The 20562-nt window shown below is 55.1% G+C and overlaps 2 protein-coding genes across 2 annotated transcripts; one reads left to right on the forward strand and one right to left on the reverse strand.

The window, feature by feature from the left end:
- Positions 1 to 28: 28 nt before the first annotated feature.
- On the forward strand, positions 29 to 11889 carry HSH2D (hematopoietic SH2 domain containing). Its single transcript, XM_043590268.1, has 7 exons — positions 29 to 2808; positions 3436 to 3549; positions 5488 to 5633; positions 7100 to 7189; positions 8206 to 8371; positions 8813 to 8947; positions 11191 to 11889. Exons 3-7 carry the CDS (start codon positions 5509 to 5511, stop codon positions 11755 to 11757), a joined length of 1083 nt encoding a protein of 360 aa, XP_043446203.1. The 5' UTR covers positions 29 to 2808; positions 3436 to 3549; positions 5488 to 5508; the 3' UTR covers positions 11758 to 11889.
- Positions 11890 to 13322: 1433 nt separating this feature from the next.
- On the reverse strand, positions 13323 to 19565 carry CIB3 (calcium and integrin binding family member 3). The gene is made up of 6 exons (XM_043585932.1): positions 19428 to 19565; positions 19190 to 19224; positions 17351 to 17462; positions 15784 to 15931; positions 14643 to 14838; positions 13323 to 13449 (listed from the first exon to the last, which is right to left on the reverse strand). Exons 1-6 carry the CDS (start codon positions 19563 to 19565, stop codon positions 13428 to 13430), a joined length of 651 nt encoding a protein of 216 aa, XP_043441867.1. The 3' UTR covers positions 13323 to 13427.
- Between the last annotated feature and the right edge of the window lie 997 nt (positions 19566 to 20562).

Here is a 20562-nt window from a genome sequence, read left to right on the forward strand (position 1 = left end):
CAGCGTTAACGGATTTTTATGTCCACACGTTCCCTGCAGGTACGCAGCTGTGGCCAGGTGTTGGGTCCGGGGTCCTCAGGATGCCCGTTAATTTAAAAGACAGGCCTGGGGGCGCCTGGGTGGCTCATCCGGCAAACCGCCCAACCCTTTATTTCAGCTCAGGTCGTCATTTCGCGGTTTGTGAGGTCAAGCCCCAGATCAGGCTCTGCACTGATGGCACAGAGCCTGCTTGGGATTCTCACTCTCCCTCTCTCTCTGGATGGCGCATCTCAGCCTGGGATAGACACATGTCACTGAGGGATCGGCTGCTGTCAGCATCGTGCTCATCATCGTTATTATTAGCATCGCTATTTGTTTTGCTCCCCAAGAGCAGAACCCACTTCTGTTTTTCGCATCTCGTCTCTTAACGGGGCACAAGTCACGTAAATAGCTCACGGCTCTGAGCTGTATTTGCCCCATGATGCTCCATGTCTGCACCTGTTGCCCCCCCCGCCCCCCCCGCGCCGAGTCAGGCTGGGGTCCCGGAACCTCCTCCGTCCTGCCTTAGACCCGGCCTTTTGCTGAGAGAGGAGATTTGATGCAGTGGCAGACAGGGAGAGATGACTCCTCGACTTTTTTCTTTTTTTTTTAATAACGGCTTTATTGAGATCTAATCCACCCACCGAACCGTCCACCCACCGAAGTGCAATTAAGTGGCTTTCAGCGTATTCACAGCGATGTGCCGCCATCCCTGTGGTCCATTTTAACACATTCTCCTCACTCGGTCCCCATGAGCTGTCACTCCCCAGACCCCTTCCTCCAGCCTTCTGGCAACCATTAGTCTTTCTGTCTCTGGATTTGCCTGTTCTGGACACTCCATATAAACGGGATCGCACGCAATGTGGCCTTTTGTGTCTGGCTTCTTTCACTCAGCATGGTTTTCTAGATCCATCATGTAGCACATGTGAAGACTGCTTTGCACGGCCGAATAATAATCCGTTGAAAGGATGGACCACGGTTTTTTAATCCAGTCATCCGTTGATGGGACATCCGGTTATGTCTGCTCTTTGGACACTTCAACTGTTGTCTGTTCCGTGGGCGTGCCCGGTTTCTTCCTGCCACAGGGCCTTTGCCCTTGCTGTTCCCACTTGTGCAAGCCTGGCCTGCATGTGGACTTGCGCCACAACCGTCTCCCCGTGGACTGTGGGCTCCAGCAGGGCAGGGACAGTGCCTGTCTTGTCTTCTTCATCCTTAGCATCTAGCATGGTGCCCATAGTTGGGGCTCAGCCAATGTTTGTGGAGAGAATGAATTAACAAATAGAATGAAAGCATTGTGGGACGAATAGAACGGTTGAAAACACAGAAAGCTCAGCGTTGGTAGAGCCTGGCTGTCCCACCCCTGCATGTCCCCAGGGCTGAGAAGGCACTGTGGTCCCCACCCAGAGAGCCACCCCACATGGGGCCATGGAAGTCCTACTCACCAGCTGGGGCCTCGAGTGAAAAGCCCAGAATGTGGCACAAGAGAGGAAGGGGCCTTGGAGTCCCAGCCCCATATCTTGTGGCTGGCTGGTCCTTTCCTGGAAGTCCCTCTAGGGGCCACCTGCCCGTTCACGGTTTTGAGGACTGTGGTCACCAAGGGCTGGGGGTTGATTCTGTTGTGACATGCTCAGGGGAGGCCTTTACTGTGTGTAAGACCACATGCCCCGAGCAGGTCAAGGTAATCAGAATGGAGCCTTCTGTGGTGGGGCCTCAGCTGGCCAGGCTAGAAGTGGCCTGAGACACCCTACGTTTCTGGAGACTGAACTTCGTGCAAATGAGACCCCCATGGCCAGGCTTTTTAAAGTGACAGCGCCTCTAGGACAGGCGTGTGCCCCCCCACCCCACCCCTGGGGCACGAGGTGGGGAGGCCACTGACCCTGGACCAGGGCGATGGGCCCGAGGAGAGGCCCCCAGCTCAGCCCCTTTCTGCCTGAAAGAGGAGAAGGAAGTGGTTTTGCCCATGTGCCGGGGAAGGAGCTGTAGCACACATCCGGGGCTGCCTGACCCGTTCAGCGTTATTTCCTCCACGCAGGGCCCACATTGTGTGTAGGGCTCCCCAGACCGTTGCGGTGTTTTAAAATCAGAAGGAAAAAAAAAAATGAATACAATAATAGTGAGCATATAATAACGAATCCAGCCTGGACTCTCTGGGTCTCAGTGCCAACACGGTCATAAAATACCATTTTAGAGACGGTGCTTTGTTTCATTACAGAGGACAGCACAATGTGGCCCCAGCCTGTCCAGGCCTGACGCTGCCTCAGAGCCTCCTCCTAGAGCCCTCTCTTTTTGCACCCTTCAAGCAAGTGAACCCCTCTCTGTCCCTAAGTGCCGCTTCCTCCCGATCACCGAAGCCCCCTCAGAGGTTCTTGCAACTCCCGTTCCCCCTTCCAGCAGTCTGTCTGCTCTGAGACATTAGCAATTAATTTCTTATTCTTCATTGCTCGCTAGATTCTGGAAGCCAGGAGGGTGGGGCTTGCACCTCTTGGGATCACCTCTCTGTCCCCCGAGGATCTGGCACACAGTAGGTGCTCAATAAAGGCTGGTCACGGTCTTCACAGAGCAGGGACCTCCCTCCACCTGCAGCTCAGCAGTTCTGTGGACTGCGGACAGCACTTGCTACCAGGTTTGTCCTGGTCCCGCCCCTGGGGCTCACCTGCTTAAGGAAACAGGAACAGCCTGGGGGCAGCAGCCCCACCCCCGCTGACGTGCAGACCCTGAACCGAAACCGAGGTTCCTGCAGGCTCCCTGAACAGCGAGAGTGAGAGCCTCGGCTGCCCAGGGGTCTCCCAGGTATGTGCCCGGGTGGGGATCCCTCAGCCGGCCACGTGCTCACTTCTGTGCCTGCCCCCTGCCGGGCGAGCCCGGGACCCCAAGAGTCTCAGCCCCATCCCAGACCTCTAGAAGACAGAGCATGGGGCCCAGGTGGGGCCAGAAGGAGGGACAGGGCTGGCAGAGACCAGAAAAGCGGGAGGAATTTTCAGTTTCCTTTGAACAATGGAGCTGGAAAAAGGGCTTTCCTGGCAGGGGAACAGCATGGGTGAAGGCGTGGAGGGGAAGAGAGCCTGGTCAGTTTTGAGTAGAGCGAGGGTGTCCTTAGGGCTGTAATACGGGGGCAAGGAGATAGGGGAGCCCCAATGCCAGGGTCAGGAGCTTGAAACTTAGTGCAGATTCATTCAGCCCTAGACAGTTATTCCTCAGCAAACACCCTGCCCCCTCGCTGTCCCTGCCCAGCGCCAGGTAGTGCTGGGGACCCAGAAAAATCTGAAAGAAGCTAGCCCTGGGCCCCGTCCCTAGAGGCCCTTAATAGGGGGGAGACAGAGCCAGACACAATGCTTTGTGCAAGTCTCAGCCTTGGGGGCGCTCACCTAGGCCTCCTGAGCTAACCACACATATCTCCCCTTGCCAAACCAATTACAGCTGGATGGACCCCTGTGGTCATGACCACAAGCTGCACATCAGCAAGAACCCTCTGGAAACTCTGAAGAAAGAAAATCTATTGCTTGCCAGCCCCGGAGCGTACAAGATAAGTAGGTGAGTACCCAGTAGACAGAAAGCCAGCACACATGTGCCTGGAGCTCTGCTTGTATTGGGGGCGAGGGTGGGGGCCGAGGGTTTCTGGGGCTCACCCCCTATTGGTGAATTTAAAACATAAGAGAATTTAAAATGTGGGGAGAGAGAGAGAGAGAGAGAGAGAAAGAGAGAGAGAGAGAAAGAAAGAAAGAAAGAAAGAAAGAAAGAAAAGAAAGAGAAAGAAAGAAAGAAAGAAAGAAAGAAAGAAAGAAAGAAAAGAAGGGAAAATAAAAAGCGACCCAATGACCAGTTACCTAAGTCAACCAGGATCTTTAAAATAAAGGAGCCTGGTGGTGGGGACGTGGTGGGGAAAGGGGAGACGGGGAGCATCCTGGCTCTTTATCTACTTCTGTGGCTGGCAATGTGTTTATCCCAGATAGACTTCATCCAGTTAAAGCCGATGACTTAGCAGTCAAAGCTTAAGTCAGGCACTTGCGTTAGAGAAAGAAAAGCCAACTGTCAAGGCTTCCACTGAACACAGACACTTGAGTTCCAGGAGGCAAAGCTTAGGTAGGAGCAGAGGAGAAAGTGGGAGACAGAGAAGGGCGCCAGGGCTTTGACTAAGAGAAGAGACAGGAAAGCTGCCTGGAGGAGGGGATATTTTTGCTGGGTCTTAAAGGATATGTAGGAGTTCTCCCAGGTAGAAAAAAGAACAAACCTATGTACATAACCCTATGCTAGCCATTACTGGATTCATGAGTATTTATTATATACATCCAGTGCTTAGTTCTGTACCACCTGTACTTTCCCAGCTAAATATCATGTCCCCAAGCTACAGATGAAAATAAAGGCACAGAGGTGTTAAGTGACTTACCCAAGGTCACACAGCAGCTAAGTTGGGGAGCTGGGGCTTGAACCCAGGCTATCTGGCTCTGATTCCAGGTTCTTAATTGCTTTGTCACCCTGCTTTATTAAATGCTTTCTTCTTCTGTTTTTTTTTTTTAATGTTTATTTATTTTTGACAGAGAGAAACAGAGCACAGCAGGGGAGGGGCAAAGAGAGAGGGAGACAAAGAACCCAAAGCAGGCTCCAGGCTCTGAGCCATCAGCACAGAGCCTGATGCGGGGCTCCAATCCACGAACCATGAGCCGAAGTCCAGACACTTAACCGACTGAGCCACCCAGGCACCCCTATTAAATGTTTTCTTAATAGTTCTCTTTAATTTTACTTGTCCCAGAATTCTTTGGGCCTCCCCTTGGAGGGCAGTCTCAGCATCTGTCTTCAGGTGGAAGAAAGTCAATATTGATAGAGTTAGTCAATATGTCCCCACCCTCTGGAAATAGTAACAACGACCTTCTGAAATATTAAAACATTAGATAGGGCCAGGGTGGAGGGGTGGGCCAAGTTAGGGACACGGTTAAGGGTGAGCATAAAGGGTCATGAGCAGACCATCCAGGAGGGCTTGACCCCATTGCTGGTTTTGCATTGATTTGATACTCTTTTGTAAATCGGTACTATTATTTTTCTCCTTGTCATTGGCTCACAAAGTCCGGTGTTACCTTGAGCGTAAAACTGTTAAGAACTCGGGGTGCCTGAGTGGCTCAGTCAGTTGAGCATCCAACTTCAGCTCGGGTCATGATCTCACAGTCTGTGGGTTCGAGCCCCATGTCGGGCTCTGTGCTGACAGCTCGGAGCCTGGAGCCTGCTTCGGATTCTGTGTCTCCCTCTCTGTCTGCCCCTCCCCTGCTCATGCTCTGTCTCTCTCTGTCTCTGTCAAAAATAAATAAACTTAAAAAAAAATTTTTTTTAAAGGAAGAAAGAAAGAAACACAAGCCAGTGTCAAGCCCCTTGCCCTGGCCAGCTAGAGGACTTGTCAAAGGAGGAGGCACCAAGAACTGTAATAGAGCAAAGTATGGGGGGTGGACCAGGCGTGACTCTCTCTTCTCTCCCCTCTGCCAGGTAACTGCTCCCCAAGAAGCCATGAATGAAGCCGGAAAGCTGCCCCCGCCATTGCCCCCACGACTGGACTGGTTCGTGCAGACACAGGTGGGCCAGCTGGCCCAAGGAGGGGTCCCTGCATGGTTCCATGGTGCCATCTCGAGAGAGTGAGGACACATCCATACCTTCTACCCTGCCCTTCACCCTCTTTCCTTGCCTGGGCGGGTTTTCTGCAGGATTCTGGGCTCAGCTCAGCTCCGGGTGCTAAGAGAGTAAAAAAGGAGCCCTCAGGCCCTTGACGCTTGAACCCTGCCTCTTCTGTGGACTCACTGGGTGACCAGGGCAAGTTACTTCCCATCTCTGGACCTCAGCTTTCTCTCCACAAGTGCCCACCACCCCAGCACTGCCAGGCACCCCTCCCCCAAGGCCAGGCATCACCAAGCAATGCTGGCAGGGTGCAGCCTCAGAATCCGTCTTCACACAGGGCCCCCAAACAGCTGCTCTCTCTCAATGCTTCAGGGACATGAGCGGCATGTCCACACCGGACAGAGTTCTGGACTTTCCACACTGGGCTGCGTTCTGAGGCCATGAACAAACTCACCTCACTAGTCACCCACTTGGTTCCAAATGAACGGAGAAAAGACTGCGTATGGCCTCCCTTGGCGTGCGGGAAATTGAGAGAACATTGTGAAAGCCACCGAGAGGACGAAGCAGGCATTGTCTCTGAGGTCTGGGGTGTGCCAGGAGGGATACAATGTGAGCCACGCGTTGTAATTTTAAAGCTTTTAGTAGCTAGAGCAAAAGAAGTAAAAAGAAACAGGTGGCGTTCGTTTTGATCCTATCTTTTATTCCACCCGGTATCATTTCAATAGGAGTACTCAGAACTCATTGATAATTTAGTCAGCATTCCTTTATCTTGTACTAAGTGCTCAAAATCTGGTGTCATAGGCTGAATGGACATCTTGATTCGGACCAGCCACATTTCAAGTGCTCAGCAGCTACCCATAGTCAGGATTAGCTCGGGTTCATAGGCTTGTCCCGTAGAAGGGACAAGTGACCCAGCTGTCACTTGTCACAGTCACAGCTTGTCCCGTAGAAGACCACCTTCCTGTCTGTGATCCCCAGATAATAGGAGTAGTAATCATAGCATTTGGTGAGCAGTTCTCACGCTCGTGTTCCACGCATTTGATCTGCTCTCCTGTCAGTCCTGGGAATGAGGGTTTTACTTTCCCCTTGAGGAAGCTGAAGGTCAGAAAGGGACTGATGTCAGGTGCCACACGGCTGATGAGCAGCAGAGCTGGGGTCTGAATTCCAACGCGTCGGAGAACAGGCATTGTCACCTACGACACCTTGATCCCCCAAAGATGCCTTCGTGGGGGTATTTTAGGCATTGGGAAGGCAGGCAGGGGCTGTGGGGGATGGGAGCAAGTCTGTCCTGGGGTCAAGGTCATCAGAGGCCTCCCGCCACAGCTGGGAACAGCCCTGCCCCTGAACGTCCCAAGGTCTGAAACAGCTGAGAAGAAAACACGATTTTAGGTTTGTTCAGTACCGGGATGACAGGTGCACCAGGAGTCTGGCCGGTACGCGGGACAGCTGGGTCACAGTCGTCTCCCTCCCATGTGTGTTCTTCCAGGGATGCCGAGAGTTTGCTGGAGTCACAGCCGCTGGGATCTTTTCTCATCAGGGTCAGTCACAGCCACGTGGGCTACACTCTGTCCTACAAGTAAGGCCTGGGCAAGGGACGAGGGAGGGGGCAGGAGGGCTTCCGGGCTTCCTAGGAGGGGGTAAGGGGTGCTTCATGCCACGACGTCTCAGAGAGCAACTGGTGAAAAGTTCTGGCCAACTCTGGCTGCAAGGAGCAGCTACAGGGCTGGCTGTAACCAGCATATGGAGGCTTGGTGGTAACTGAGCCTGTGTGTCTGAAAACAGGGGCTGCTGGGAACCCAAGAGTGGCTACTGCCCTCGCCTAACCAGCACCCCCCCCCCCCATCTACCTGGCAATTCTCTGACTCCACCCAGAGGGACGTGTTAGGGAAACTCAGGGCAGTCCAGCTCCTTCAGGCCTCAAAAGCCGATCTGGCATCTCAAGATTCAGCTGCACAGACTACTTTTCAAAAGGATTCTAGGCCAGAGGAATAAAAAATCCAATGGCCCCACAACAGAGTGGCCCACAGGGAGAAAAGCTTAGGGCCCGAGTCACACAGTCAAAGGCTTGGCTGTGTGACCTAGGACGAGTTACTCAACCTATCTGTGCCTCCCTCAAAGTCCTCGTCTCTAATATAAGAATGCTAAAATCAATTCAGAGTCTCGATGCGGAAATTAAATATGATATAGTAAGCACATAGTGGGCCGTTAATAAGTGCATCCATTCCTTAACAGAGCATTTATCAAGCACCTGCTATGTGCCAAGCATACAGCCTTAGCCTGGGGCCTGACTCAAATTTTCATTATTATCATTTCCGTTGATCATGTGACCCTAGCCAGGCACCAAGCTAAGCTTTTGTCTGCAGTAGCTTATTCCGCTTTTGTAAGAACCCCTGAGGTTAGCCTTGGTAGCCCCAGGTTATAGATGGGGAAACTGAGGCATGGTGCGGTTAGTCACTTACCGAGTGTCACATGGCTAAAAAGCACAGAAGGCTAATGGGAGCCTGAACAGTTGGTACTGGCGGCTCGAGGGCTGGGAGACGGGGGCGGAATGAGGAGGAACGGAATTTTCCAGCCCCAGCAGTGTCTCCGCAGAGCCCAAAGCTGCTGCCGCCACTTCATGGTGAAGCTGTTGGACGATGGGAGCTTCATGATCCCTGGGGAGGAGAGGGTCCATGCCTCGCTGCACGCCCTGGTCACCTTCCACCAGCAGCGGCCTATACGGCCACATGGGGACCTGCTGACACAGCCCTGTGGGCAGGTGAGGGTTACGACCCCCGTGGGTCATAGCCGCCCCCGCCCCCTGCTGGGGCCAAGCCCCCAGATTCATTCCCACTCATCCCATCCAGCCTCTTGTGTTTCTGTCACTCTCGTGGTCCCTGTCCTCCCACGGCCCCACCCCTCCTGCCTTGTACCCTGCCCGCACCCCACCCCCCCCAGCTCCCCAAGCTAATTTTTCCAAGGGCTCATGTGCGGGTGGTGAAGGGGTATAACCTTGGCCAATCTATAGGAAAAGAGTATTTCCCTATAAGGCTTGTGGCGGGGGTAGAGGGGTGTAGCCCTCAAAAGCCAGCGTGGGAGGGGCATGCTTCCTGACCAGGGCCGTGGGCAAGGCAGCTCCTGAGCCCACCACCCCCAGTTTGTCCGGGACCACCGTGTCCCCCTCCTTGGGGCGGAGCTGCAAGTCCCCTCTGCCCCGCAGAAGGATCCAGAGAACGTGGATTATGAGGATCTCTTCCTTTACTCCAATGCATTGACTGAGGAAGTCACCAGCCCCACCCATGGCCCCAGCAAACATCAGAACCCTTCCTCCTGTTCCACGGTTGCACCTGAGGAGGTATGTGACAGAAAGCTGGCATCTCCCACATGGGAGGGGCAGGAGCAGCGGTGGCCAACCGCTACCAGAGGAGACTTTCTAGAGCGACAATTAGATCCTATAGCTCCAACTAAAGAAGCTTCCGGTGATTTTGCAGGACCCTGCAACTAAAATCCCGGCCCAGTTCCAGCCCCTCTGCTATCCCTTCTGCTGTTCAGACACATCAAGCTAACCTCGGGGACTTTGCATGTGCTGGTCCCACCCCAAGACCTTTGCACATGTTGGTGGCACCCACCCCAGAGCCTTTGCACATGCTGTGTGCACTCTGCCCCCAGATTTCCTATGCCCGGCTTCTTTCTTCAATTCCTCAAGTGTCTCCCTCCCCAGCTCCAGGCTGAAAGTAACCCTCTCTGCATTTGCCATCCCATCACCCTGTTTACGCACTGCAGAGCACTCCTCACGATATACAACGTCTTGTTTATTTGTTGGCTTTCATGTTTCCTGTCTGCCTTCCCTGTCAGACTGTGAGCTCTAAGAGACCTGGGAATCTGGCTGGCTGGCTTGTCCACCCTGTCTCTTGCATATGCCTAAGTGCTCCACTAATGGATCTGTAGAGTAGGTGAATGAATAAATGAACGAATCCCATCTCCTCAGGGCTGATTGGACCCTCAGGAGCCCCTAACCCCCCACACAGCAGGGAAATTCCAGCAGCAGTGGAAATCAAACAGGCCAGTGCGATGAACATCAGCGGGTGTGGGGCTAAAGCGTGAAGGGAGCAGTCAGGGAAGACCTCCCAGAGGAGATGGCATAGGGCTGGGACATGCAGGATAAGGAGGAGTCAGCCACACACAGAGATGCAGGGAGGGTGTTTCAGGCAGGGAAGAGAGCACATGCAAAGGTCCTGAGGCTCTGTATGTTTGGAAAACAAAAGAACAACAAAAGCCAGTGTGCGGGTGGAGTGCGATGAGTGCAGAGGAGGTCACCGGGAAGTAAGGGGCCAGGATCAGGAGGAGACAATCACACAGGACCTCGGGGCCAGGGTGAGGACATGGGGTTCTTCTATTCCAGGTGTGCAGGGGGACCCGCCATGGGAGAGCCTGTGGCTGCCAGCTGCAGAAGGGGGTGCCTGGGGGCAATGGTAGAGGTGGCAGGAAGGAGGCAGGGACTGTCCCGGTGGGAGGGACCGGAAAAAGATCTCTAGGGGTGGAACAAGAAGATATTTGGGACATTTTGGAAGGGAGCTTGCCGATGGCTTGGAGGGGGAGGCGGAGGGGGAGGAGAAGCTGGACGTTGTCGTGGTTTGAGTCCCTGGGCCCTCCATTGTTTAGGGGGTGATCCCAGGAAGGACCACAGGGGGAGCCAATGAAGGGCGTCTTAGCGAACAGGTTCCCCTGTAGGCAACCAGGGCTCAGTCTCCTGGGGAAGTCTGGGACTCTGCGTGGAACTGGGCACTTCAGTTATCCCACCCTAGGGGTGAGGAGCTGGGGTATTGATCCTCCAGCTTCCAGTAGCCACTGGTCAAGCGCTGTTCCTGGGAGAGTTTAATTCTCTGGCACTTGTGGCCTGCCGGTGTGGCCAAGGAATGACCCCAAGCAGAGTCCCCACTGCGGGCATTTGGGAGCGGAGCTGGGGGCGCCTGCGTGCCCAGGGCAGAGGGATACGGATGCGGCATTGTCGGCCATCTGCCACGAACGTCACCTGGTTTTGGCCTGAACAGCCGGGTAGATCAGGGGTCAGAAAACTAGGGCCCGAGGACCACATCTGGCCAGTTTCCGTATGGCCCTGCGTCCCAGTGGCCCACGAGCTGAGCGTGGCTTTCATGTTTTCGAAGAGTGTTGAAACAATTAAAACTAAAAGTAATATCTCATGCGATATTATTTCGTGAAAGTCAGACGAAAGCCAAATTTCCATGTCCATACGGTTTTCCTGGAGCGCGGGCACACGTTCTGGTCGATGTGCTATCCCTGGCCGCTTTGCTCCGTGACAGCAGAGCTGGGGAATGAGACAGAGGCCGTATGACCAACGAACCTGAAAACGTTTGCCCTCTGGCCCCTTGTGACAAAAGTTTGCCAATCCCTGGAGGGGGCGGATAGTGAAGCTGGTTATGGGGATGGGAGGGATGGGGCGTGGGGTCAGGCTTGGGTTCACCTGGGGTCCTTCTCAGCCCCAAGATGCCTGAGTGGGACCCGTGTCCCAACCTCCAGGGCAGATTCAGAGGTTTGGCGGGCGGGATGGCCCCAGGTTTCACCTGCGCTTGGTTTCAGACCTCAGGAAGGCCCATCCTGCTCCATCGGCCAAAGGGAAGGAGGCCATCGGCAAAGACAAGCAGAGACCCCAAGGAAGAGGCCACTTCCTCCTGCCCCCCGAAAGCCCCCCTTGAGGAGGCCTGCCAGAAACTCTGGAGAAACTTCAGGATGCTCCCCGAGATGGGCAAGAGGGTCCAGCAGCAGCTGAAACCCCACTCGGCACCTGTGAACTTGTCATCGCTCTGGAATGCTGGGCCACCCGCACTGGCACACAGCTCAGGGGCCAGGCCAGGTGACACACACTGGGAAGACGACGTCTCCACAGCCCGCTTTGCGGCCACGTCCCTCACAAGTCCCGCACAGTCCCAGGATCTGAGAGACGGAGGTGACCCCTCCGGGAAGGCCTCAAGATTGGCCAGCGGGAGCAAGGTGACCCCGAGGGTCAGGAGTTGGCACCGAGTGGTAATGAGGGCCCTGTCCTCAAAAGCATCCAAACCGGAGACAGAAGGGTTGCCAGAAGCCCAGAGGGACTGGCTCCCTGAAGAGTACCTCACGCCGCCACCCTTTGCCCCTGGGTACTGTTAGAGCTTTGCCCTGGCTCTGGGACCCTTGCTGCAGGGGCTGCTCACACCGGACCCCTGGTTGTCTGCCCACCAGCCCGCAGGAACCTGAAAAATGTAATAAAGACATTGCTTGGGTCCGGCGCTGCCGTTGCCAGTGGGGTGACCTGGTTACTCGAATAGTAATTATCAGTTACAGCAAGGGGCACAGTAGGTGCCAAGTTCATGATTTCTTTTATACCCCCAAGCAGACCCAGCAGGTAGGCTCATGCTGCACACTTTAAAGAGGAGACTGAGGGTCCGAGAGGAGGAGAGGCGCAGCCAAGGTCACCCAGCTACAGGGTGTCAGCGTCTGGATTGGAAAGCTGGTCAGGTGGCGCCCTTTCCCCACGTCCCCTGCGTGTGGCTCAATTCCAAGTACGTCCTCGTCTGTAAATGGAGCTGCTCACTCCCTCCTCCTGGGGTCCCCTGCCGATGAAGGAGGTGAGACTTGCAGAGGGCTTGGCCCACAGTGCACACCCCAACATCGACATCAGCTCCAGGGGAAGCTTACGAGCCTCTTTCCTTTAAAGGAGGAGAGGAAGCCCGGGGTTGTGGCTCGTGGCGAGCTCTGGAGGAAGTCCCAGGTCACAGGGCTGTGTGACCTCTGGCAAGTCACTAGACCTCTCTGGGCCTGCGGGCTCATCTGGAAAATGGGGAGAGGCGCAAGCAGTCCCTCGTTCTCAGGATGAACCAGCAGGATGCACAAGAAAGCTGAGACTTCGGCTCACAGAAGGTGCTCAGTAGGTGGAGGTTGGAGAGTGGGAGTGGGGTCTAGAAATGATGCACGTGGAAGGTCCCTGGGGGCGAGTCTCGATTGCAGGAATGAGCACTCTTTGGACTGACTGGGGCTATTGATGGGGCCCCAGGGCGACCACAAGTGGAGTGAGTGTGGGGCTTCTCAAATCTGCAAAGCGTAGATGTCTGGGATCTGGGCACAGGTGGGCCTGGGTTCAAGGCTGCCTTTGCAGACAACTTGAGGTGTGGCCTTGGGCAGATCACTCTGTTCCCTGAATGAAGGGTGACTGCTTCTCGGTCAGCCCCGCTGGGATGTCATAGGCAGCCAGTGCAATGGCAGAGAGACAGGTGCCTCGTAAACTGTAAAGTACAGTGCCAGCCTCAGTGAATGACGTTGCTGCCATTCCCCCCCCCCCCCCCCCCCCCCGAGGCCTCCTCTGGCAGTTCTAATCGGCAAGGAGTTAAAGCTTTGGTCCCCTTGAGAAACTCCAGGACTGGGGGGGGGGGGAAGAGGGGACTTGAGAGGTTGGGGGAAGGGGTCCACGTTGGGCAGCCCTGGGGTGAGGTCGCGTGGACCTGACCTCCACATCTGGTCTCTGTCCACCGAGACTCATGACTACCCGGCACTTCCGGCCCTCACAGCGGACAGAGAGCTAGAAGTCAGTCCCTTTCCTGTGTAAATGGGGAGATCGAGGCCCACAGAGGGCGTAGCCACACCTGGGAGCCCACACAGTGAGGGCAGAGGTGAGATCTCAGGCTTCCTGTCTCCCATCCGGCAGGTTTAAGGTGCAAAATACATCCTCCAAGCAGATGTGACTCAGTGCCATGTGTTTATTCCCAGAACCCAGGGAGGCCGGATTCCACAGTGGAGTGACAGGTCACGCCAGCCTCCTCTGACCCGGCTTCTCCATGGTGCCCTCAGATGCGGATGTGGAAGGTGCTGGGTGCAAAGAGATATAGGGTCAGTGTCATCGGGCGAAGGGTTACCCTCCCTCATCGTTCCCCCAGACTCTCCCGCCGGGGGTCCCTGAGATAGGCAAGGAGCCATGCAAGGGGGGAGACGGATCCTCTCAAAAACCCCAGGCCGTGCCCCCCCACCCCCACCCCCAGCTCCCACAGGGGCTGAAAGCATATCTCTTTGGATCAGTTTACATCCCGGCTCCGCCCCAGACTTGCTATGGGACTCTGAGTGAGTGGCTGTGCCTTCCTGGGCTTCAGTTTACCCCTCTGTAAGATGGGGATAATAGCCATCCCTCCCGCATGGGGCTGTAATGAGGGCTAAGGGGGCGAATGCACAGGGAGCTGTCACCCAGGGGTACCGTCCATGGTAGGGCTCATTCAGTTGCCATTATCCGCGTCTCCACTAAGACACCAACCGCGCTTCTCCAGGTAGAGGAAGGGGGCCCTCTGCGCACCTAAGGACACCGCCCATAATAACAGCCGCAACACAGCACACATTGAGCACCTGCTGTGTTCCAGGCACGGCTCTAAAATCTTTCCGTGCGCTGACTCAGGGGTCAGCCAACTTCTTCTGTCAAGAGCCACATAGGTGATATTTCCAGCTCTGCGCAACGGCTCAGCTGGGTCTCGTAGTTAGAAAGCGGCCGGAGACGGTACGTACACATTCAGGCGTGGCTGTGTGCCAATAACACCCTTGATGGACACGGAAATTGGAACTTCCTATCCATGCCATGTGTCACGCGGTGTTACTATTCCTTAATCTTTCCCCCGCCATTGAAAACATGTAAAAGCCATTCTTAGCTCACGGGAGGTACAAAAACAGGTGGCTGGCCGTCCCCTGTATTCACTCGCTCTCAGCCCTCCGGTGGGGGCTTTGATTCCGCCCAGGACTGCCAAGCACAGTTGTACCCTCTGCCCACTGCAAAATGTTCAGAAAAGTGAGGGTTGAAGACCAGCCATGTTCCATTCACCCAAAGAGCTGCGTCCGCCCACGGGGCGTGCCCAAGGGGTCCCCGATTATCCCCATTTTAAAGATGCAGGGACTGAGGCCAGGGAGGCTGGGAATGCTCCCTAAGATGACAGATGAACGAATGGAGGAACTTTCACAAACGGGGTCTGGGCACTAGTTTTGTAAGAGCCCCTCTCAGACGTGGAAATCGCCAGGAAGGTCACCTGAGGAAGTCGGGTGCCCGCAGGATCATGTTCTGGAAGTCTTCCAGGGAGAGCCGCCCATCGTGATCCCCATCGGCCTCGCCCAGCACCTTCTCACACACCAGGCTCACCTCCTCGGCGCTCAGCTCCCCCCGCGTCAGCTTGGTCACCGTCTGCTCCAGGTCCCACGCACAGATGTAGCCGTCGTCGTTGAAGTCTGTGCCGTAGGATGGACGGGGATGTAGGGTGGGGGCTCATCTGGCGGCAGGCCTCTTGTCCCCACGTTACAGAGGAGGAAACTGAGGCAGTGGAGGGAACCCAGGACCCTGGGGCAATAGCTGGAGTCTTGCTTTAGAATATTGGGCAGGGACCTGCTGGGAGGCCATTCATTCACTCAACAAGTATCGAGGGAGTGCCTCCTATGTTCTAGGCACTGTGATAAACTTCCCTCCAACCAACAAGCTTTTATTGAGCACCTACTATGTGCCGGGCATGCGAGACAGATGGGGAAGAAAACAGTTACGGCTGTGGCCCTTGGGTCTCATCAGAGAGAAGTCAGTAAGAAATGAACAACAGATCACAGGGGCGCCTGGTGGCTCCGTGAGTTAAGCGGTCGATTCTTGATCTTGGCTCAGGTCCCGATCTCACGGTTCGTGAGACTGAGCCCCACAGCGGGCTCTGCGCTGACAGTGCAGAGTCGGCTTGGGACTCTCCCTCCCCCTCACTCTTTGCCCCTCTCCCACTGTCTCTCTCTCTCCAAATAAATAAATACAATTTTAAAAAAAGAAGAGAAATGAACAGATTATGAACAAGAAGTTAAGAAGCACTGCTTCATGCTGAGAGAGAAATAGGATGTGGGGCAGAGGCTGCTTTTGACTTAGACTTCAAGGTAAGAAAGAGTCGAGGGAAAGGTGTTCCAGGCAGAGGGAACAGCAGAGGCAAAGGCCCAGAGGGAGACCGAGTTTGGTGTGTTGGAGGAAAAGTGAGGCCAGCGTGGCTGGAAAGGAGTAAGGGCGTGAGGTCAGCAGGTACCGAGGTGGGGCAGGACGGGGCCATGCACGGCCTCGAAGCCCTGTGGCGGCAGGCGCAGCCCCCGGCTGGAGCCCTGGTCTGTTCCCACTCCCCACCCCCACGCTCCGCCACCCCCGGGCCCTGCACGCACCATAAATTTTGAAAGCATAGTAGGCTTTGAGGTCACGGGGAGCCATTTCGCTCATCACGGAAAACATGTCCAGGAAGTTGTCCAAGGTCATGTGGCCGTCCCCATCGTCAGAGAACACCTGGGCAATCCTCTGGCGGAACGGGTTGTCCTGGGGACAGGAAGCAGGGTGGCCAGCCCTGACCAGGGTCTCACGGCCCCAGGTGGAATCGCTCTCAGCACCCACCTTCCTGAAACCTGCAAGTACCTCCCCACCAAGACTTCCTCCCTCTCACAGACCCAGGAGAGGACTTCAGGCAACTCTTCTCTCTGCCCCTGAGGTCTGGGTGGCCTTGACCACCCTTCCGGCTCCAGACACAGCCACATGACCCGAGTGAGGCCAATCAGAGATCCCCATCCACTAGGAGACCCTGATTGGCTCTGGAGTAGGCAGGGTGACCCAAGCTGGCCAATCAGAGGCTGCCCTGGGATGTTTTCTGAAAGACGGGGATGGAGGTCCCTGCCTTCTGTTGGTTGCAGAGCTGACGGGAGGAAATCTGTGACCACTGGGGCTTCCCTCACTATCTCAAGTGGGTAAGCTGCCTGAGACTGAAGGCTCTTCCTGGGAGGCACTGAGAGATGGAAGGAGATTTCTGAGCATGTCGAGACCCTGGTTCCAGCCATACCTGGTGCCGGCTCTACCCCTGGAGTTTTTGCTCATGTGATCCAATAGACTTTGTCCTTTATTCTTTAATTTTTTTTTTAACGTTTATTTATTTTTGAGACAGAGAGAGACAAAGCATGAATGGGAGAGGGTCAGAGAGAGGGAGACACAGAATCCGAAACAGGCTCCAGGCTCTGAACTGTCAGCACAGAGCCCGACACGGGGCTTGAACTCACAAACTGCGAGATCATGACCTGAGCCAAAGTCGGACGTTTAACCGACTGAGCCACCCAGGCGCCCCGTCCTTTTTTTTTTTTTTTTTTAAAGTTTATTTATTTATTTTTGAGAGAGAGAGTACAGTGGGGGAGAGGCAAAGAAAGAGAAGGAGAGAGAGAATCCCAAGCAGGCTCCACACTGCCGGTGCAAAGCCCAGCTTGGGGCTCGAACTCACAGACTGTGAAATCATGACCTGAGCAGAAGTCAGACCCCTAACTGACAGAGCCACCCAGGCACCCCAAGATTTTGTCTTTCTTGAATGAGGTTTCTGTCCCTTGTGATAAGATCCTCTCTATTCAGTCACTCACCCCACGAGTCCCCTTCAGCATCACAAACTATGTGACAAACATCCAGCTGAGAAGAACCTACGTTTTTAATGGCTCCTGCTATGCAAAGCAGGACGGACATCCCCTGAGTCCCCGCCACACTGTAGGCCCCGTGCCACACCCTTTACCTGCCTCATCTCATTTCATCGTTCCGACAACCCAGGTTCTGAATCCTGTCTCTCTCACATCCTAGCTGTGTGACGCTGACCAAGTGTCTTAACCTCTCTGAACCTCAGTTTCTTCATCTGCAAAATGCATCCGCTTCGTAGGGGTGCGGCAGGGGACCTGCTATTTTTCCCCCGCCTGCCCCCTGGCCTCGGCGTACCTTCAGCTCAGGCATGCTGCCGATAAGCTCGTAGGGCACCTTCACATCAGGACAGCTGGTATAGTCGAGGGGGACAAGCTGGGGAGCCAGGTCTTGGTAGCGATAGAAAAGCCTGGTGTGGGGAGGGAAACATCAGCAAGGGCTGGGAGAGGGGCTGGGGAGGACGTGTCCCTTCTCTCTCACTCGTGCACCTGCCCACTACCCACTGGAGGACCCTGGGTCCCCAAGAGTCATCCGCTCTGAGCCCAGTCCTCAAGCACACAGAGCCGAACACAGGCACTTCTACCCGCTGGGGACAGGGCCACAGTGGAGAGAGGGCCCCAGAGCTAGGGGAGACTGGAGTGGGGACGCTGACACTGGGCTTTGAAGAACGCATAGGGGCTCATTCCGAGGCAGAGGGGGATGGCAAGAGGGACAGCGCATCAGGCATTCAGAGAACCTGAGCGAGTCTATGAATCTCTGGACATCATCACATGGTCGGCAAGACTCTGCCTCTAAAGACCCCCGTCCTCACATTTTGCTTCTCTCCCTCCATAACGGGAGGGTCTCCTAAACGGGGCAGAGCCGAGACAAAAGGCCAATATTCAGGTTTTTTTTTTTTTTTTTTAATGCGTGAAAGGCGTTTTGCAAAACAGCAAATGCCACCCGCACTGCCTGGATTGTGAGGCCAGCTCTCCACTCCAATGTCCTCACCTGCTGACACCCTGCCTCCACTGGGGGCGCCACGAGCAGCAGCCTTGAGGAGACCATCCTTGATGAGCCAGAGGCCCCCAAGCTGCTAGGGTTTGTTTCCGGGGGGGAGACAGGAGCCCTGGGTCATATGATGGCTAGGAACTCAAGGAGGGGTATCTGGAGCGTCCGTTCCCTGTCTGGGTCCCCCCTCAGGGAACAGCCCGGGTTTGGGTTTCTGTATGGCCTCGAACATTCCGCTTTCCCCTCTGAGCCCCAGTTATTCTGCTGACAAACAAGAAGCTTAGGGCAGGCGAGACGCCAGCCCTCACACCCCTTGCAGCTCTGCCCGTCTTGCAGAGCTGGAGTGGGCCGCCCCCGTGCGAGCCTCAGTTTCCCCATGGGTAATCTGATCGTGATGGCCAGGGTGACCCTGCAAGCTGTCCTCACCCAGACAATGGGGCTCACTGGTGAAAGGTGTGCCCATCAATAATGGATATCTGGTGCCCACACAATTGGGGCCTTGGCCCCGATCACTCTGTATCTGAACCCCGGCCGGCTAGGGTTTCACCGCTCCGAGTTCATGGGTTGGGACCTCTGGACAATGGCTCCATGGGCTGAGCGGTCATGTGGGGTACCCACCAACCCCTCTCGTTCATGCCAGGGAAACTCAGCAGCCTCAGGCCACCCCCCCCCCACACACACACACCCTTACATTGATTTACCTTCACAGCCCAGAGCCGACTCTGGACTCTGCCCCCAGGTTCCCAACCTCCAGTGCCAGGCTCTTCACCCTGGCCTCAGCGGGATCTTTCTAACACGCCTTCTGACATCTTTCTAGCATCTTTCTGACGTGCTGATTCGTACCAGCCCCTGCCCCCCACCCCTGCTCACATACCCTCCGTGGCTCCCCATCACCCTTGGGAAAAGCCCAAGCTTATCAGCCTAGAGGCAGTATGTGACAGTATGTGACTAGGCAGCCTAGTGACAGTATGACAAGATGTGGCTTCTCAGCCTCCCCATCCCCGCCTCCACCCACGGACCACGGCTGCAATCCCTCCCTTCACGCTTTAACCACCATAAAGCACCCCATCCCGCCCAATTACAAATATCACCCAGCAATGGATAGAAAGTTATTTCCAGGTCTTCCTCCCTTTCCCCCAGACTGACCTCATGATTTCCTTTCTTGTGAAGAAGGTGCAGTCCTGCGGAGAGAGATATTGGCTTGGCCCAGAGCCTGCCTCGGGGCCCCCTTCCTGTCCCTCCCACTGCACCCCCTCTCTGCACGCCGATCTGTACCAGGAACCCTTGCCGACCGCACACCCAAGACAGATGATGCTGTCCCCATTCCTCAGGCCAAGAAATCAAGGCTGCCAAACCTGCCGAGGGCCCAGCCCATCACCCCTACCTGATATGCTTCCAGCTGCTCATGAGTGAAGACTGTCTGCTTGTTGCCCATGGTGAAGGCCGCTGCCAGGGCTCTGGAACAAGCTCCCGAAGCCCCTGGTCTCCTCGGGGCCACACGGGTTGCCAGGCTGCTGCACATCAGCGTCTGGGCAAATCTCCCTGCCCTGGCTGTCACCTGCCCACCCGCCCCATCACCCCCAGCCTGGGGGAGATCAAGTTACAGCCCAGCTCTCTGGGCAACAGCCTGAGTATGTCCATGGCCACCAGGACGAGAAGGACTGTGTTGGAGGTCACAGAGCAGCAGAGCACGTCTGCCCCCACTGGGTGAGGCTGGGGGCATGGGACGCCTTCCAGAGACAGGCAGCCTGATGGAAAGACTTCAGGCACACCCCAGCTCAAATACTAGCTCTCCACCCACTAGTTGTGTGGCCTTGGGCAAGTCACCTGACCTCTCTAAGCCTCGTTTGTAAGAGGGGAGATGTATCAGTACCTAACTCATAGAGTCATTCTGAAGATCTAATATCATTAATGCAATCAAAACAATTTCTTTTGACCATTGGTTAGAAGCCAGTTTTAGGCACTGGGAGCATAATTGGGTGAGCAAGCTAAATGAGGTCCCAAGATGTGCTTGGAGATGATAATGATGATGATGTTATGGCTCAAGAAGAGTGATCCAAGGTGTAAGTTTGAGAAACAATTGGTTAAATAATACCAAAGAGAATTCTTTCTTTGACGGACTTGTCAGAGCCCTTAGTGTGCTAATAATCACCATGCATCCTCAATGGGTAAATACAACATAGCAGCTGCCAACCTTATTGGGACCCAGAGTCATCTTGGGCAGAACACCTGGGAGTCAAAAGCCCTTCGCCTGGTGCTCCATGCTCTTCTTGCTCTGGGTCTCACCTGTCTCTCCACTTTCTTCTCCTGCTCAGCCTTTTCTAGCTCCACAGCCCAGCCTCCCTGAACTGCTCTTGGATCTCCTCCCTCCAACCCCACCCCACCCCCACACTCTCCCTGGCCTGGACCATCACAGTTCTTCCTAGCGTCATCAACTCTCTTCTGTCCCAGTGTGTGAAGCCACCTGGTAGAATGGGACTATGATAAGGCTTTAAAGACCCCCTTAGGATGATTTTTTT

Source organism: Prionailurus bengalensis, chromosome A2 (genome assembly GCF_016509475.1).
Source record: "Prionailurus bengalensis isolate Pbe53 chromosome A2, Fcat_Pben_1.1_paternal_pri, whole genome shotgun sequence".
Lineage (NCBI taxonomy): Eukaryota > Metazoa > Chordata > Mammalia > Carnivora > Felidae > Prionailurus > Prionailurus bengalensis.

What these genes read in the sequence shown, in the direction of transcription:
- HSH2D (XM_043590268.1), top strand. Translation starts at nt 5,509, where the DNA reads ATGAATGAAGCCGGAAAGCTGCCCCCGCCATTGCCCCCACGACTGGAC. An exon ending in GGCTACACTCTGTCCTACAA is followed by an intron (nt 7,190 to 8,205) that starts GTAAGGCCTGGG and finishes GTGTCTCCGCAG; the next exon opens with AGCCCAAAGCTGCTGCCGCC. An exon ending in TGACACAGCCCTGTGGGCAG is followed by an intron (nt 8,372 to 8,812) that starts GTGAGGGTTACG and finishes TCTGCCCCGCAG; the next exon opens with AAGGATCCAGAGAACGTGGA.
- CIB3 (XM_043585932.1), bottom strand. Translation starts at nt 19,565, where the DNA reads ATGTGCAGCAGCCTGGCAACCCGTGTGGCCCCGAGGAGACCAGGGGCT. An exon ending in AGCAGCTGGAAGCATATCAG is followed by an intron (nt 19,225 to 19,427) that starts GTAGGGGTGATG and finishes CTCTCTCCGCAG; the next exon opens with GACTGCACCTTCTTCACAAG. An exon ending in CGGGCACCCGACTTCCTCAG is followed by an intron (nt 13,450 to 14,642) that starts GTGACCTTCCTG and finishes CTTTGCACCCAG; the next exon opens with CACCTTCCACATCCGCATCT.